Below are 19,505 nucleotides of genomic sequence, written 5' to 3' on the forward strand. Positions count from 1 at the left end.
GGGGGGGGGAAAGAGCTAAAAAGGAGTTCACTGTTCTCCCTAGAGTCTAGGCTTTAGCTTTAAAATTAAGCCTCAGGAGAGAGAAAAAATGATTCTGAGAATTTTGAGAAGATAATCAAAAATCTCAAAGGCTAATTCAAATAGATTTTTCTTTTATCCTTAGGCCGTCTACTCACGATAGGTTTTGCACAACAGGCGCAAGTCTTAGATAATTTTATTTCTTTTTACATTAATAAAAAGCAAAAACCCCGAAGGAGGAAAACTTGATTTCGTACCTCATTATGAAGGCATTGGATAAAAACAACAATAAAACAGATGGAAAGAAAACAAAGGCAGAGGAAAGGGAGAAATATTTGGGATTAAAGAAATTTGGAACAAGCGAAAGAGAAAGATGACGAAGAGATTAGGGAAAAGTCAAGGCACACAATCAAAGAAAGAAAAGAGAGAGAAGGCGGAGATATGATTGAAGTGGGACAAGGAGAGAATGACACACTTACTGGGAGGGAGAAAAAGGGGGGAGGAGGAGGAGAAGAAGTATGAGGCAGATAAGGGAAAGATTATTACGAGAGCGGCAAGGGGTATAATCAAATGAAGGGAAAGGACAGATATCGAGGAAAATATGAAAACAATGAGTGGGGACAGAAAGAAGGACAAGAGAGGGCAAAAGAAGTACAATGAAAATTTTGGGAGGGGATAAAAAAAAAGAAGAGTTTGGGGGCATCTATTTGTACAAATTCAATTCCTCTGTTATGACATGTTTATAATCTTATCATCACAAACAATCCAATCAAACTTTTATCCAATTTAGTGTCCTTCCTTCCTTTCTCTTCTTTATTCTTAAGAAAAGCTTTATTTCTTTTGTTGTCAAAAAAATATGAAGAGGGAGAGGACAAGAGAGAGAGAGAGAGAGAGAGAGAGAGAGAGAGAGAGAGAGAGAGAATACGTTCTTTTTCTCTCACACAAACACGTTTTCTGCCCACGGGTACCCACAAATCTGTCTCTCTATCTTTCTCACTCTCCCTCTTTCTTCATTCCCTCTTCCTCCCTCCCTTTCTTCATTTTTATTTTCCAAAATGAACTGATTTTTATATTCCCCTTTTTCTCTTATAGGTTTTTCTTCAAATCTACCAAGGTTTGAAGATTACCTTCCTACGAACCCGGATTAATGATCTACCGGGTGACACGAACTAGGTAGGTATGTTTTTCTTGTGTGTTTTTCATTTCACTTCTAAAGAAAATCACTAAATCTTCATACAATTACTTGATTCCTAAATTGTGAAATAAAATACGAGATTTGAAATTATTTTCCGTTGGTTACTTTCAGCTATTTAACTTCGAGTCACGTAGGGTTAACGACTTCCCATTTTAATACATTTTATTCTGCCTTATTTTCTTTTCATTTTATTTATTTCGATTTTTTGTTTTATCCTCCACAATTTGTTCCGTAGTTTTCGATGCCTTTTGTTTTTAGACAGTGAATCTGAGTCATAGTCTAAAATGTGGGTTTGTAATTCCTTGGAATATAATGTTATGTTGTTATGTTGGTGGTTTGGTATGTAGGTACTTGAACTCAGCTATAGATTATGCTATTCTTGTTCTATCCTCCACAATTTGTTCCGTAGTTTTCGATGCCTTTTGTTTTTAGACAGTGAATCTGAGTCATAGTCTAAAATGTGAGTTTGTAATTCCTTGGAATATAATGTTATGTTGTTATGTTGGTGGTTTGGTATGTAGGTACTTGAACTCAGCTATAGATTATGCTATTGTGATATTTTTCTCAGATTTTACTTCTACCTAGAAGCTTTCCTATTCAATGAATCCAATCTTACAAATAGGTAGGTACTCAATTCATCAAATTCATCATTTTATCCCTTCTTTCTCTCCCTCTATTTCTTTTTTGTCTTCTCTTCCCTTCTCTTATATCAGAGTCCATTTTTTTCCTACTCCTTTTAAAATGTGTTTTCAATGGTATTGCCATTTCATTTCTACATTTTTTATCGAAGATATCACTGGAGCTGTAAAAAACGATCTCAATGGCAGGCATTTTGTTAAATTTTGATTCAAAAGGAGCTGGATTGATAGTAATATTGAGACATAAGGGAAATCTATACAAGAAAAGCAACAACCTCAGAACAACAATCACGACAATAATGAAACTATTATTAAAAAGTTACCTCCACAGTATAATGGGACGGAAAATATTAAAATATTTAAACCGCTTACAAGAGGGGGAAAAAGTGGAATTCATTACTTCAAAATGATGGAGGGAGAAAATTGGTAAACTTATTGCCTGTATAAGAGGGGAAGTGGAAGTCTTATAATTTCTCCTGGGACGACAAAAAAAAAATCTTCTCCCGGACTTTGAATATTTGTATGTATTTAGAACAAAGTAGGATCCTTGTTTTATTTTTCATCCGCCTTTTCCCTATTTTTACAGCGAAATTTTCGATTTGATACCTACAGTTTTCAGGTAAATTATTTTTAGGTAGTATTACTCAGTGCCTCTTAGGTGTTATTTACGTGAGAAAGCTGTGTACCAGTGTGCCTTACTTTGGTGAAGGATTTCTTCTTTAATTTTAATATTCTCTGAAATCATCATTTAAGAGCAATTTTACCAAAGGGTTCTTAGAAACAGGCGCCGTTAGACGACATTTAAACTTTTGACTCAAGTGTCATTATTTGCTAGTCTCTTGGCAGTTAGTAAGATTTTAGTATCTATTCTCTTCCCTTTTTTTATCCATCTTACCCGTTTCAATTTATTTCTTCTTTGAGTTCTGAAAATATCTTTCCTGTTCATGAATAACTCATCCGAGCTTGACTAGTTTAACGAGTTCAAAGGTTTATATCTACCCACCTCAAACTTTAAATAATATTGACTCTAGGTATACATATTTATATTCTTTTATTCTGCTCAATTAGGTTTTCTTTATTTAATTTTAACTTTAAGGCATAATAATAATTCTATTCCCCCCAAAGGTCTGTATTAAAATAATGAATTCAATCAAATTTAATTTACGTTCTAAAGATATTTACTGAAAGTTTCTCAACGATCCCAAATCACACCCTTCTGTTTCAGGTCCCCCCACTATGCTCCCTGTCCTACCAAGCCCATCCTTGTCTACAGTCCCAAGACCAGCTACGCCACCAGCACCAGTTCCAAAACCTACAGCCACACCAGCGACCAATCCAGCACTTCCTACAACCGCCTGGAAAGTCCGTCCCATTGTCCTGCCGCCCCTGAGAGCAAAGAGATCATGATTGACTTCAAACCGAATCCTTCAGCGGAGATTGTCAGGCGCGGTCGAAAGCGAATCCTTCAGCATAGAAGAGGTAGAAAGGTAAAAAAAATAGCGAATACTTCTTCTTTGTCAGTGTTTCGCATGTAGTCCGGATTAAAAGCTTAGGTTGCAAGTATACGAGGAATATAAAGATCCAAGCCTGCTGATGGATGAAGGGGAAGGTTCAGTGTCAGATTCAGAACACCAGTATTATGATACGTATGGTGACGGAGATGAACCCAAAGAGAAGAGACCTCCTAGCGAAATATCCTGTCCGTCCTCCGCCAAACAGTTGACTCAGATGGTAAGTGCTTGCTTTATTTTATGTTATTGTAAGTAGGTACAATATACCAACCTCAGTGGTGAGTGGTTAGCACGGTGGACTTTGAATCTGGCGGTTGGAGTCCAAGTGATATCATAAAATGTAAAAGCGTAGTGGGAACGGCGTTTGTGACAAGTATTTATGCTTAACTCAATTGAAAAAAAAAAAAACAAATACCAGACTCACCAGGCCAATCTCAAGTCATTTCATCTTGAACAAACCAAAGTTACCATTGTCTTTATGTCCCACAGCTGTCCAGTTCCTCTCAGGAAGAAGAATTCCACGAAAACCTCGTGTACCACTCCATCTTTGACAGTGAAGACCCGAACAAGCCGCCTACCAAACACTCCAAACCCGGCACTCCCGATAAGGAGACGAGTAGACAACCGCCAGTCAGCAAACCAGCTCAATCCCCATCTGTGTCGTGCGACTCACTCAATACTCGGGATGTGAGTGACTCACATTGGAATGAGTCACAAACCACAGTACTGCATGACTCGGATAATAATGCTACAGGTAAGAGTGAGATTAAGGTTGAGTTTTACCACCGTGGATTGTCTCAGGATTGAGTTCAATCCGAGGTTGACCTGGCTTTTAAGTATAGGGAAATCCTCGTATCATATCAATCCCGAGTTGCTAAACCATAGCATAAATGATGAAGTCTTCAAATTTAACATTGAGGTCTACTAATGACCCCTAACAAGGTCCTGAACTAATTGGTGGTCCTGAAGTAATTGGCATTTTCACACACTCTAGAATTTTATGGTTAAGTAAAAAAAACGTTCATTCGCCTTATTTATTACTAAGAATTTAGAATTGGATTCTTGGGGTTATCAAAGATTCAAAGGTTGATATCATAGCCTAAGAGCTACATAGTTAGGACGCTGGGTTTGAATCCCATGGAACAAAATAAAAATTATTAGTAATAATAAAGGAAGGACGGACTAAAAACGTTCATTCGCCTTATTTATTACTAAGAATTTAGAATTGGATTCTTAGGGTTATCAAAGATTCAAAGGTTGATATCATAGCCTAAGAGCTACATAGTTAGGACGCTGGGTTTGAATCCCATGGAACAAAATAAAATAGGTAATCAAGTCAGAGGAAGTCCATTTGAATGTTCAAAGTTTAAACTCAAAATAAATTCCTTTTGCAGGTATCAGCTGTTCAGATCTGAGTGCCAGTCTCTCGCCGTCAGCTGCTGTGGCCGCCATGACACCTGGTTCCAGAAGACGCCATCTTCTTCAACTACAACACATGCAGAGATCCTCCATGGACACAGAAGCTTTGGATGTGGAGGACCTTGACCTAGAGACTGACAAAGTAAGTCCAAATTTTCACCCAAAGGCCAGCCACTCACTATCAGGTCGACCTGACGGGAATACCTGATCCGGTCCGCCTATCAGCAGGGCCGTATGACCTGTCAGGTCTACCTGATGGTGAGTGGTTGGCCAAAGATCTGGATGGATGTTACTTTCTTAAGGTCCATATTGTTTCACCCAAAGGGATTTTCGTTTCCAAAGGAACATGCCAAGAGACTTTCATGGGATAAGGGACTTTATTTGTTCTTTCCTTTCTATTCTTATTCTTCTTGTCAGCATAAAACGTGTAGGAGAGTCTCTACTACGTAGAGTAATAGAAATAGTAGCATAAAACTCACTGTACCTTTAGCAGTTGCCCCGATGGTTCTTACTTACAACGACTACTTTGTGTGAATCCTTAGGGTCGATGGTTCTTACCTACAACGACTACTTTGTGTGAATCCTTAGGGTCCATAGTTCTTACCTACAACGACTACTTTGGGTGATTCCTTGGGGTCCATGGTTCTCTTGCCGTCGATCAGTCTTTCTTGGCTCCGGGATAGACTACTTCTAACTGAGCTGATGTCATCGAATGATTGTAATGTATGGGACCGAGCGAAGCTTACGTGTTTTGGTCTGGAATCAAAATGAAATAAGCGGATAATGTGAGGTCAAAGTTTAAACCTTTGCATATAGTTATGTGGCCCTTTAAGATGACTCTTGAACGGTTTGTTCAAATTTCACGAATTTCCGGGATAGACTACTTCTAACTGAGCTGATGTCATCGAATGATTGTAATGTATGGGACCGAGCGAAGCTTACGTGTTTTGGTCTGGAATCAAAATGAAATAAGCGAACAATGTGAGGTCAAAGTTTAAACCTTTGCATATAGTTATGTGGCCCTTTAAGATGACTCTTGAACGGTTTGTTCAAATTTCACGAATTTGGGGCCTTCTTTTAAATTTCACAAAATCACCTGGTTGTGCAATACAGTGGAGCGGTTGGCGATAGCAATTTGAATGATTGAAGTTCTCATTGAATGACTTTTGGATGGATTACCGTCTGAGCAAACTTTTCACGAAATTTGAGACCTTTTTTTTGATTTTAAAGAATCTGTGGAGCTCACTGAAAAGCAAATTAGGTATGCCCATTTACCTAACTGCTGAGACTCGAATTACCAAATTTAATTTCCCACAAACCTCCTTTCACTCCAGTTTACAAACGGCAACACTGGAACCGTAGAAAACCTACTCCTGATTCGTGTGTCCCCCAGGGAAATCCAACATTTTCACGGGATGTAATTTTCAAAGCGAGCAAATATTTCGGCAATAGCTGTACATATGGGGCTTGTTTGAACTGTGTACACATCTGACGAATGATGAGAGGTCAAAAGGTAGACAAGTAGTTCAGTGAACTGTAGAAATCGGTCAGACATGGGACTCCGTGAAGCCCCGAGGGATGCAAAAGTTATTCAGCCAATTTGTTTTACATATTGTATGTATGTGATAGCTGTACATATGAGGACTTGTTTGAACTGTGTACACATCTGACGAATGACGAGAGGTCAAAAGGTAGACGAGTAGTTCAGTGAACAGTAGAAATCGGTCAGACATGGGACTCCGTGAAGCCCCGAGGGATGCAAAAGTTATTCAGCCAATTTGTTTTACATATTGTATGTATGTACTCGTAATTGTGTTCAGTGTGTAAAGGATTTAAACCACATTTATTCTTAATAGGATTAACCGTTCAAAAGTAACAAACAAAGAGAACAACTAAAGATACTAAATATGCCAGCCTATTAGCTTAGAGGGTAAGCGCTAGGTCGCGGGTTCGATTCCCGTCCGGGGGGAACATTATCCTAAACAGGCAAGGTTTGTTCTCGGAACGGCTGACATCTTATCCTGTCATCCTTCTCTCTTCGCTTTCGGGACGATAAGACCTTAGCAGTTGCAGCTTTCTCTATCCAACCTCTCTTCTATACTAAACAAGCTGGGTCCGTCCCTCCGGGAATTTTTTAGCCCGTAGTTTATTCGATCGTGATTAAAGAAAATCAGTACCTATGTACCTACAATTCCCGTCCGGGGGGAACATTATCCTAAACAGACAAGGTTTGTTCTCGGAACGGCTGACTTTCTCTTATCCTGTCATCCTTCTCTCTTCGCTTTCGAGACAATAAGACCTTGACAGTTGCAGCTCCCTCTATACAACCTCTTTTCTTACCAAAAAATCATGGTGTTAAAACTCTCATCTACCTCCGTTCGGTTAATAATACCTTCTAGGTTGCGTGCTAAGTAGAGTGTGAAAAGTAAATACTGAAGCTCATAATTAGAACTTAGAACATACTTATCCTTTCTCTCCCTCTCCCACTTTCTTTTTTACATCTCCCTCTCTTTTTCTCTCCCACTTTAATTCTCTCACTTTCCTTCTCTACATCTCCCTCTCTCTCTTTCTCTTCCACTTTCCTTCCTTCTCTCTCTCTCTCTCTTTCTCTTCCACTTTCCTTCCTTCTCTCTCTCTCTTTCTCTTCCACTTTCCTTCCTTCTCTCTCTCTCTTTCTCTTCCACTTTCCTTCCTTCTCTCTCTCTCTCTCTTCCTCAACTTGTGTTTTAAACCAAAGTTTTACTAACGCTTTTTTTATATCCAACAACATCAAGTGAAAATCTACTCCAAATGCCAAATAGCGCGGATTAAGCGCGAGATTTTTTTTTTCATGAGATATGAAAAGTAAACAAAAACAGAGAGGAGAAGGAAGAGAAGGAGGAGGAAGAGGAAGGGTAGGGAAGGGGGAGGAGGAAGAAGAACGGTAGGGGAAGGAGAAGGTGGAGGAAAAGGAAAAGCGGGACGAGAATTGAGGGAGATAGAAGTTAAGATAACAGGGGAGATGGAGAGAAGAGGAGGAGGAGGTCGAGGGGAGAGGAAGATACAGATATGAGCAAAGGAGGAGGGGGAAAAGAGAGTGGGGATGATGAAAGAGAGAGAGAGAGAGAGAAGAGGGACAGGAAAAAGGAGAAGAGAGAAAAATAGGAGGAGATGAAAGAGTGTGTGTGAGAGAGAGAGGAGAAGGGAGGAGAGAGTAAAAGGGAAGGAAGAAAGAGGGAGGAAAAAGGGGAAGAGGGGATGGAATTAATTTTAAATTTTGAGTCGAGTAATAAAAAACAAATGAAATTTTTTGACTCGAATAACATCAGCAAAAATCACGCAGTGTGTGTGTGTGTGTGAACTGTGACCTGTCATTCTCGTTCCCTCTCTTTCTCTCTCTCCCTCTCATCTATTTCTCTCTCTCTCCTACTCATCACTCATCTCTCTCTCTCACCTACATATTTCTTCTTTGTCTTTTTTTCAGCAAACTGTGTATTTTTCAATAAATAAAATCTGTACATTAGAAATGATGAAATATGTACGGGTATGTGATGAACAGTATAGTATATGTACACAGCTGGCTCTCATCCTTTGATATCTCGGTTTCTCCCCCCCTCTCTCTTTCCTCTTATCTCTTTCTCCTCCTCTTCCTTTTCATAATATCTCCCTCCACCTCCTTCCTCCCTTCTATGGCTCTCTCTCTCTCTCTCTCAGTATATCTCCTTTTAGTTCTAGGCTTTATCTCGTATTTAATGTACACTACATAAATCCTGTATATTCCTGTATACTTGTAATTTACATACGTGTACTTTGTACATGGCTATACTATATGTATACAGTATGCATATGTATGTACATCGTATATCATACCCTATATACTAGGTCCCGTATAATTTCCACAATCAGTCTACAAGTCCACAGGCGTAACTTTGTGAAGCTAGTTTTGAAATGGAGAGAAAGAGGGGGGGGAGAAAGAGGGAGAGGAAGAGAAAGAGAAAGTGGGAGGGAGAGAGAGAGAAAGAAGGAGACAGAGCTGAAAAGGAAAAGCGAGAAAGAGCGATAAAGGGGGAGAGAGTGTGTGTGTATAATGTATATGTATTATGCAAGAGAGAGAAAGAGAGAGAGAGAGAGAGAGAGGAAAAGGGAAAGGAAGAGAGAGAGAGGGAAAGAGAGAGGGAGGGAGAGAGAGGAAAAGAGAAAGAAAGAGGGACACATATATTCACTCATTGTTATGCCCCAGTCTCTGGACTGTACGATAAACTTGACCAAATTTCATGTTTTTCATTTTATACTACAAAATACAAATTATTTTGTAGATTGTTTGCAACGATATGCTTGGTCTCCACTTTTTTAGTTTGTATGAAATGTTCGAGGTAGAATATGATAGAACAAAACTGGGGAAACTGGGATGCTTTTATCAGGCGGTATACGTGATGGTAGAGAGAGGGAAAAGGCTAGTACCTATAACAAGAGAGAGAGAGAGAGAGAGAGAGAGAGAGAGAGAGAGAGAGAGAGAGAGAGAGAGAGAGAGAGGGCTAGTACCTATAACAAGGGATGGTAAAATATTGGAAACAAAAAGCACTCCAGAAAAACGAATTGCTTGAATGGAGTATAAAAACGCAAAAAAAATGTGGGGAAAAAGTTTTTGCAAAATTTCGGCAGTCTACCTGTACCTGGGAAATCTTTCTCTCTCTCTCTCTCTTTTATTTATATATTTTTTGGTGAAAAATCATCTATCTGAATTATGTCTCCCCAAAATATAGGAGCGTCACCTGAACCAAGAGTTCCTATCCATTTTTTTCAAACTTTAGTTAATCCAAAAGAGTGGTAAAGAGTGATGATGAAGAAAGAGGAAGAGGAGGAGAAGAAGGAGAAGGAGGAGAAGAAGAAGAAGGAGGAGGAGAATAAGAGTGAGTAGGAGAGTTAAATGAAAGTAAACTTGAACAATGAACAATAGTTGGTAGGCCTCCCTAATTTAGATCGTGGTTATGTAGGTACTGGGTTAACCTTGGGTATGCTTATACTTGCTTAAGTTACCACCCCGAGCCTCAAACTTACCTATGAGCAATGATTGGTAATACAGGGGGTGGCGGAGGGGGAGGCACAGGAGGGTGGGCAGGACAGCTATCAGGCCGGGGAGTGAGAAATTCAGTGCTGTAGCTAAAGTAGTGGGGACTCCGACGTAACGGATAACTGTACATGTCGAATATCTCGTCCGGAGGCCTTGGGAGCCGCCCCTGAAACACACAAGTGGAAAATAAAACCATCAGTATAGCAACTTCATTAGGAACTACCCCTGAAACAGACAATTAGAAAATAAAATTACCAGAAGAGCAAATTTCTTGTCTTGTCCCTAGACACCTGAGGTCCTGGAGTCAATTCCAGGCAATGTCGAAGTTTTTTCGGGTTCTGTCCTCAGGATTCAGGTTGCTCTCATTGAGTAGCTAACTAGCTACATAAGAGCGATTACTCTCAGTCAGTAGAGACCAAAGACGGCATTGTAAAAAGATTAATTAGAAATGAGATTATGATTGCAATTTCGCCCCTCCTTCACGCTTTCTTTTCCTCCTAAAATGTCGAAGAGCGATGGTGAAATTTAGAAGCAGACACGGTCAAATGCATTCGAATTTCGCACAAAAGTCAGAGTAAAGATCTCTCTGTACCTGAAAAGTTGTCGAGAGGAAAGTTTTCACTGACGTTCAAGTTTTGTTTTTGAGCTGACGCCAGTGTTTGGCTGCCAACAGCACCGAAGCCAAAATATTATGCGGTCCCTGACAGGTGACAAGGCAAAAGTAGAGCTGCAGGACTTTGCGAAATAATTGGGAAACAGAAAGCAAGACATTGAGATAGAAAATTAAGAGGATTAGAAAGCTTGAGGAGAGAGGGAGAGATTTCGTGGCAATAGTGAGGATAAAGGATAGAGAAACAGAGGTAGAAAAGGATTTAGAGGACAAATCTTACAAAGACAAGATGGCAAAAGCAACAGGAGCAGGCTTCTATTGTAACACCGCTGGGTATTGGTACTCAAATCTTGTGGGCGAAAAGGAAATCAGAGATAAGGTATTACGAAAACGAAGGAATGGTTGAGTAAGGACATCTAAAGCGTCCGATGTGCCTGCAGTAACAGAATTAACTCTCCTACATATAAGCCTACATAAGTTATTAACATTACTGATACAAACACATGTATTTTATCAAATTATGTACATTGATAATAAATTGAGAAATCATATTGATATAATTATGTACATATGAGCATTGAGCACATACACTATCAGGCGGACCTGACAGGTACGGTTAAAAAGTTCCACCTGTCAGGTCTACCTGATACCTAATGAGCACAAACACTATCAAGTAGACCTGATTAGGCGTACCTGTCAGATCTACCTGATAGTGAGTGGCTGGCCTAAGTCCAGATCTGACTTACAAATCGGATGTCCTCATCTTCCGAGAACCAGGAGTAGCTGTTCCTATCGCTACACACGGACTTGGGTCTTCTCATGAAGTAGGCACCATCATCATACACCGGAGGACAATGGATGTTGGCAGGAGGGAGGGGAGGATAAGCTCGGGGCCAGCGGGGAAGGGGGGCGAAGTCCGCGTACGGGCGTCGGTAAAGTTCTCGACTAGGTTTGGATAAGTCCTTCTATGGGGACAGACAGAGTGACAGACAGACACCGAAGCGAATACAATAGTCCTCCGTCCACTATACCTTTTATTATTAGTAATAATAAAGGAAGGACGGACTAAAAATCATGGTGTTAAAACTCTTATCTCCCTCCGTTCAATTAATAATACCTTCTAGATTGCGTGCTAAGTAGAGTGTGAAAAGTAAATACTGAAGCTCATAATTAGAATTTGGAACATACTTACTTTCTTTCCCTCTCCCACTTTCTTTTTTACATCTCCCTCACTTTTTCTCTCCCACTTTAATTCTCTCATTTTCCTTCTCTACATCTCTCTCTCTCTCTCTCTCTCTCTCTTTCTCTTCCACTTTCCTTCCTTCTCTCTCTCTCTTCCTCAACTTGTGTTTTAAACCAAAGTTTTACTAACGCTTTTTTTTATATCCAACAACATCAAGTGAAAATCTACTCCAAATGCCAAATAGCGCGGATTAAGCGCGAGATTTTTTTTTCATGAGATAACTCAAATGTAAGGTCAATATGCAAGATGGCAGAACTAGGGTTGGGACATCGAGACGAAAACATCGATGTTCGATACATCGATGTTTTTAAACTTCGATATATCGAGTATTTTTTTTTCATGAGATATGAAAAGTAAACAAAAACAGAGAGGAGAAGGAAGAGGAAGGGTAGGGAAGGGGGAGGAGGAAGAAGAACGGTAGGGGAAGGAGGAGGAAGAGGAACGGTAGGAGGAGAAGGTGGAGGAAAAGGAAAAGCGGGACGAGAATTGAGGGAGATAGAAGTTTAGATAACAGGGGAGATGGAGAGAAGAGGAGGAGGAGGTCGAGGGGAGAGGAAGATACAGATATGAGCAAAGGAGGAGGGGGAAAGGAGAGTGGGGATGATGAAAGAGAGAGAGAGAGAAGAGGAACAGGAAAAAGAAGGAGAAGAGAGAAAAATAGGAGGAGATTTGGGGAGATGGAAGAGTGAGAGAGAGAGGAGAAGGGAGGAGAGAGTAAAAGGGAAGGAAGAAAGAGGGAGGAAAACGGGGAAGAGGGGATGGAATTAATTTTAAATTTTGAGTCGAGTAATAAAAAACAAATGAAATTTTTTGACTCGAATAACATCAGCAAAATTTAGTTCTTAGGCTTTATCTCGTATGTAATGTACACTACATAAATCCTGTATATTTCTGTATACTTGTAATTTATATAGGTGTACTTTGTACATGGCTATACTATATGTATACAATATGCATATGTATGTACATTGTATATCATACCCCACATACTAGGTCCCGTATAATTTCCACAATCAGTCTACAAGTCCACAGGCGTAACTTTGTGAAGCTAGTTTTGAAATGGAGAGAAAGAAGGCCCTGAGTGGCTGGTCTAAAACAAGGTGGATCAGAAGTGTCTGCGCCAGCCTAGTTTAAGTTAGCTTGAAAGGTAGCGCCCTCTCTCTCTCCCTCCCCTTGTCTCTTTCCTTTATCTCCTAGTGTCTAATATTTCTAAGGTAACAGTAACAGCAGGGTAGGTAGTAGGTAACATTATTGTAATAGAAGCGGGAAATTAATTATGCTTAATCATTCACCTCCCCTTGTCTCTTTCCTTTATCTCCTAGTGTCTAATATATTTCTAAGGTAACAGTAACAGCAGGGTAGGTAGTAGGTAACATTATTGTAATAGAAGCGGGAAATTAATTATGCTTAATCATTCATTACAGGATAATAGGAAAAGGAAATGCCATACCGAGCTATAAGCGCCATAATAGGAGTAAGGGGAAATGCCATAGATATAATAGGTTCTCCCCCATACCAGATTGGCGAAATGCCAGCGGAAAAAATCTGTTGTGAACATCACACGACATTTCTTATCCTATTGAATGATGCTTATTTGGGTGTTTTTCTATTGTAACTTTTACAATATCTCCGTCCAGTATAGCTGAAAACCACCAAAAAGCGGTCAAGATACCGCCAACCGCAGCACCTATCTTGACCAAAACGTGTTTTTGCACTAAAAACTGACCACCGAAAATTTGACCCGCAATTACATTACTTTCCTTCCTATAGGATAAGGGAAGTAAAAAGTACTATGATACATTTAGGTATAATACGTACCTATAGCTATAGTCTGTGTGCTACCTTTGCTGTTTGCCCCAGGATTTTAGCCCTTTGTTCCTTTTGCCTGGTTGTTAATCCCTCCTTTCTCCCTCACTCTCTTCTCTGCAGTTGCTCATCGCTCGACACTTGGTCGAATCAGGTTCAATCTCATTATTCTTTTTGATTTAAGGGAGGCAAATAAGTACGTACAGTGAGGTTCTGAACATGCTAACTAGGGTGACACTATCCATGTCTAAACGGACCGGACTTATCCTAATCTTATATTGGACAAAAAATAGGCCCTAACATTGCGAAATTACTGCTATAAACAGTTGGAAATTGAATATGGGGCTAACTGGGTCTTAGAGAACCATTTATCCTAAAAAGCAACCATAAGAACTTATTGGGTTATTCTAGGCATGATTTGAACAGAGAATGTCTTTTTGTCTTTTCGTTTTATTCCCTCCTCTCTGTCTCTCTCTCTCTTTCCTTTTCTCTTTACATTTCTCTCTTTCTCCTCCTCTTCCTTTTCCATAGTCTCTTCCTCTCTCCCTTCATCCGCATCCTTCCTTTTCATGTTCCTCTTTCCTCTCTTTTTTCTTTAATCTCTCTTCCTACTTCAATCGTTTCCTTTCTCCCCATTCTTTGGTCTCTACCTTCCTTTCTCTCTCCTCCTCTCAAATCCATCTTCTTCCTCTCTCCCTCTGCTTTCTATTCGCCATTTCCTCTCGCTTTATTTCCCCCCGCCTTCCGCCATTACCCAGCTTGGTTTTCCTTGTCATTATTTTTCTTCCTTTTCATACTTTATTACGTTTTCGAGCAATTTATTTTCATGTTAAAAAACGTAAAAAAAATACATAGAAGAGGTAGAAAGGTAAAAAAAATAGCGAATACTTCTTCTTTGTCAGTGTTTCGCATGTAGTCCGGATTAAAAGCTTAGGTTGCAAGTATACGAGGAATATAAAGCACGTCAAGGAGTATACAGCACGAGGCACGTGTATTAGGTTGTGTTAATGTACAGTAGAACCTCGATTATTTCAACTAATTGGGGCCGAGGGTATTTGGAATTATCGAGGTTCTGTATAAAAGGTAAAATAATCGAAATTCCGTATGAAACAATAAAAATAGGGCCAAATATAGTGTTGTACAAAATATCAAAATAGGGAAAAAATACCCTTTCATTTTGAAATTAAATAAAACAAACTAAGAAACAAACAGAAAACACGTCTTCGATATTGTTTTCTTCGTCATTAGTCTCATTATTCAAACACTTTCAATGATCTTTTCCTCTGATAAAGTACGATTTCCTTGAAAGATAGGAAAAAACCCGATTTTTGGAGTTGATATAATGGAGGTTGAAATAATCGAGGTTCTACTGTATTAGCTACTGTAGAGTCCTTGTACTTAATCAAATTTTCCATTTCCTTGTACCTTTGTACCTTCCCAAAGGGAAAAAAAATAAATAGGCAATAGGGTTACGTCAGTCACATTAATGCAGTTTCCAAAGCATGGGATCCGTAAATGAGGAGAATGAAATTGAAGATTGCCGTTGTCACGGGGTGCCAGCCAGCCCCGCCGAGTGAGTCGGAGGGAAGCCATTTGTAAAATTCTTGAAGTTCAAACAGATCAATTCCTTTGGTGCAGCTTTTGATCAACACCAATGAAAACCTGTTTTTCATCATCGTTTATTGTAAATTGTGTCATTATTTGTAAATTGTATATAATGTGTATTAACAATACAATAAAAATTGAATTGAAAAAAAAATCAGAAAATCGTGAGCAGAACTAAATTCCCAATTTACCTACCCTTTTTTCTAAAATGGCCTTTTATGGGGAAAATTGAACTTTAAAAAAAGGTAAGATCCTTTTTAAGCCTACCGTATCCAAGTATTGAAGAGTTGTGACACCCCGATAAATACAGAATCCCGCATACCAACGTCACCATCATACAAGGGAAAATCAATTTCAGAAAACCGAGAGGAAGAAGGAGCCTTTCATGGTTGGGAAATCTTAGATCCTGGTTCAAGAAAACCTCAGAACAACTATTCAGAGCTCCTCGGGACAAACAAGAAGTATTAAACATGATTGTCAACGTTCTATGTATAGTACAAGAAGGAGAAGACTAAAATAATTGTTCTTCTCACACACAGCAAACAATTATTATGACGCTTGTTTAATTTCAGACCGTAGCCATATCAGCGCCATCGAAAGCCACCACCCCAAGGAAAGAAAGATCACAGGATAGCACCATCCAGCCTAGTAAACCCATCAGCAAACCTCAAACCACAGTGCCTAAATTTTCAGTTACCTTGCCCAGCGACGAGCCCAAGAAGATTCGAGTGAAGAAACATTACCTGTCGAGGTAAGATTAAGGCTTAGACCCACTTGTCATTCGAAAAAAATTGTGTCGTGAAACACTCTCATTTAAGTTACATTGCCTACAAGGACATTCGGAAAAAAATCAGATGAAACCCACGATAAGTGGGAAGGGGCCTTTGGGTAGGAAAAGTAGGAGGTTTTTAAGAAAGAAAATGCGGTAAAGGTCTGGTCCATAAATAGAAATACTCGTATTAATGTTCATACATTAATATTTATGGATCTATGTTTATGTAAGTAAAACGGGCGTTGGAAGCTTTCCCACAACAGCCACCCTATCTGCGATGTCCTTTTGCCTTAGCCGTACTCTTCTAGGAAGGAAAAGCTTGGCCTTCTTAGACAGCGATGGTTTGGAATCTTCTTTTATGGAGTTTCAAATTTCGTGTAAAATGGGTAGGTTTAGGTTTTAACGTTCCATATTCCATAGAGATTTTGATCATTTTTTTACATTTAATTTTAATTATCGTATCATATTCTGGATTTTTTTTCCTTTGGAAAACAAAAGGAATTATTGAACCGACACATCCTAAGGTACAACATCCCAAGTGTGTTTTATTCTACATACGTGTATTTTCCATTGCAGGCCTCATGACCAGTTTACTACGGCTAACAAAGTGAGTCCATCTGAAATGAAGAAGTTTGAAACTACAGGCGCTGATCAACATGTACCTTGTGGTGAGTATAGTTATGGTGAGTGACATACCGGTAAGGATATGTAGTTTCACGTGAAATAACGAAATCCAAAAAGATCCCTTGAGAAAAGAAAGGAATAAAACGAAGAAAAAAATCTTGTTTCAAATAAATGGCCCTAAACACCACAGTGGTTAAGGAGCCCGCCTCATAAGCGGGAAAGTACAGGTTGAAATCGCATCCACGGCATTGAATTTTATTTTCAATAATTTCAAAATTTGACCAAATATGTATTAATAGAGCTCTTTGCCGGTCTAATTCGCTTGGAAGGTAGCGCCTTGTAAGAGCTACATAGATTGCGGGTTCAATTTCCGCCCGGGATAGACTTTTCGTAAACTGATAAGTTTCCTTCTCTAAATAGTCGGCTATCATTCTCTTCAAAAATATCACCTACAAATTGAAATACATATACCTCATAGTCATTTTTATACGGTTAGGATGAGAATAAAAGAATAAAAAGTTCCGACTACCCAATAACGTCTCTCGTTTTTTCCTCTCACAGATCTAGTCCGGTCAGATTCCGGGCGTACCAACACAACAGACATGTCAGAAACGTCCACTACTGACGACTACGTGACGGCTAATAACTCAGTCATCACGGAAACGTCAGGCAATGGCACTGGTACAGGAACGCACGGCAGCTCCTTCGAGAGTGCCTCCTCCAAATATAGCCTCGACCGGGACAAGAGCGAAGACTTTCAGATTGTGAGTCTAACCATAAACCAGAACGATACGATAATAATTTTATTGTGTTATTCTGTATTCATTTTTGCTAGATTTGTCAGACCTATCTTTGAGTAAGTCAGCTCCCATGGCGTAGTGGTCACTGCGCTCGCCTTGCACGCGGGAGACGCGGGTTCGATTCCCGGCGGGGTCAAAAAAATTGTATCATGCAAAGATTGATTCCGTGACTGGCTGTTGCGGGGCTCACTCAGCCTCGTGGGGAAAATGAGTAGCTATGTAATATAAATGCGCATAGCGACCAGTGCCAGCATGGTAGGTAAACATTGAGTTTTGGATTATTGAGATATTTGGAATCCCACAATACTGTCGTGGGCACCTAAGTTATAATAACACAAGAAACTATTTATTTATTTTATTATTTCTAGGTACCTTGTGGAGGGGAGATCAAAGAGGAGATTGATGAAGGCATTGATGAAACGACTAGCAAGAAAGTTATAATAACACAAAGAAACGGTATTTATTTATTTTATTATTTCTAGGTACCTTGTGGAGGGGAGATCAAAGAGGAGATTGATGAAGGCATTGATGAAACGACTAGCAAGTCTCCCACCCATGGTGATAGCAGCTCTGGAGGCAGGTGAGATCCCAATAACTTTTTATCCCCTTGTCAACTTTGGAAACACCCACTTTAAGCTACTTATGGCCGGGTCCACAAAGTGAATTTTAACTCCATTAAATTAAAGCCGGTAACTCCATCCTGGGGTCAATTCTTGAAAAGTATGGTGTGTTAAGTGCAAGCTGAATTTTTAGATATAGCTTGTCTTACAAGACCATACAAACCTTTCAGGAATGGACCTCAGGTCACCTAGGTGGTATAATGGGGTAGTCTGATTTTGATGGAGAAGGTTATTTGTGAGCACTTCTGCTAAATTCCACTAAATGAAGTTATAGTAATTAAGATTCTATTCTGATTAAGTTACAGCGTGGATGAAGATCAATATCCAAGCAGTATCCTACAGGAATCACCAGATACACCTCGCCTAGTAAGGAGTAGTCATCATGAACCTAAATCCATGTGAGTTCCCTCTCAAGTGGGGTCGACATTTCGTGTTTGTGTTTTCCAAGCTGCTCGGTTCTGGGCGAGGCTGCAATCCAAGTTTTTCTCTTTCAAATCTTCTTTGATCTTAGCAGTTAAACAGTGTCCTTGATTTTTGAATTTGTGATTTATATTCTATTAAACTGTTTGTATATTGGAACAACTTGTTCCAAGGTTACAGTCTAAAAAAAGCACTACCATACTTATACTTATAAAATTCTCTTTCCCATTTATTCCGCAGACCACTTGTCAGGTCTACGTGTAACAGTATGGAAAAGTTGCGGAGTTCCAGTGCCGCTAGTTTTGTGTACGATGAAGAAGACTTCTGTGGTATCTACAGTGATCCGTATTCCAAGGGTAGCTGGATTCATATCTCCGACATGGACGAATTTCATATTTGGCAAAGACCTGACAGTAGAGGTGAGAGAAATCTGAGTTTTTTCTTCTAAGAGGTTTGATAGAGGGAAGTGTAATTACTGAGGTCTTATCGTCCCAAAATCGAAGAGATCTATTCAGGATAAAATCCGCCTCAAGTGGGAATCGAACCCGCGGCCTAGCTCTTACAAGGCAGACGCGCTACTTTCCAAGCTAACTAGACTGGCTCAAAGAGGTTTCATAGAGGGATAGAGTTGAACTACTATGGTCTTATCGTCCCGAAATCAAAAAGAGAAGTACAGAATATGAGATAGCCAACCATTCCTAGAGCGAACCTTATCAATTTGTTTAGGAAAAAATTTGCCCCGGGCGGGAATCAAACCCGCGTCCTTACGCAGTGGAGTAATGCCGCAGTGTAAAAATATTATTGATGTATGAAAATTTGGAAATTGATTGCAAAGGGACGCTTAATAATTCTGTGATATCCACAAATTTTGTGAAAAGGCTCTGCTTTACCACAAAGAATTCACGATTCGATTTGAATAATTAACCCTTTTGTGAAAATTGAATACGGATTGACATTTCAGAAGGCGTTATCGATTCTCCAAGTTTGCTCAGTAACCTAAGTACCTCAATCACAAACTCCGAGCTCAATTTCAAGCGAGATTATGAGGAGAGGACCTATATTTGATAGAGAGAACTGTAACAACGGAGGTCTTGTCATCCCGAAATCGAAGAGCGAAGAATGGCAGAGTAAGGGAAAGCCAGCCGTTCGAAGGACGAACCTTATCTGTTTAGGA

At 39.6% G+C, this 19,505-nt stretch overlaps 1 protein-coding gene across 1 annotated transcript; it reads left to right on the forward strand.

The window, feature by feature from the left end:
- Nucleotides 1–2,257: 2,257 nt before the first annotated feature.
- On the forward strand, nt 2,258–19,396 carry LOC113465843. Its single transcript, XM_026820721.1, has 12 exons — nt 2,258–2,277; nt 3,077–3,338; nt 3,421–3,582; nt 3,852–4,116; nt 4,757–4,923; nt 15,668–15,846; nt 16,444–16,550; nt 17,053–17,255; nt 17,774–17,871; nt 18,217–18,309; nt 18,572–18,750; nt 19,293–19,396. Exons 1-12 carry the CDS (start codon nt 2,258–2,260, stop codon nt 19,394–19,396), a joined length of 1,839 nt encoding a protein of 612 aa, XP_026676522.1.
- Nucleotides 19,397–19,505: the final 109 nt, after the last annotated feature.

The sequence above is a fragment of the Diaphorina citri genome, unplaced genomic scaffold, assembly GCF_000475195.1.
Source record: "Diaphorina citri unplaced genomic scaffold, Diaci psyllid genome assembly version 1.1 scaffold170, whole genome shotgun sequence".
Lineage (NCBI taxonomy): Eukaryota > Metazoa > Arthropoda > Insecta > Hemiptera > Psyllidae > Diaphorina > Diaphorina citri.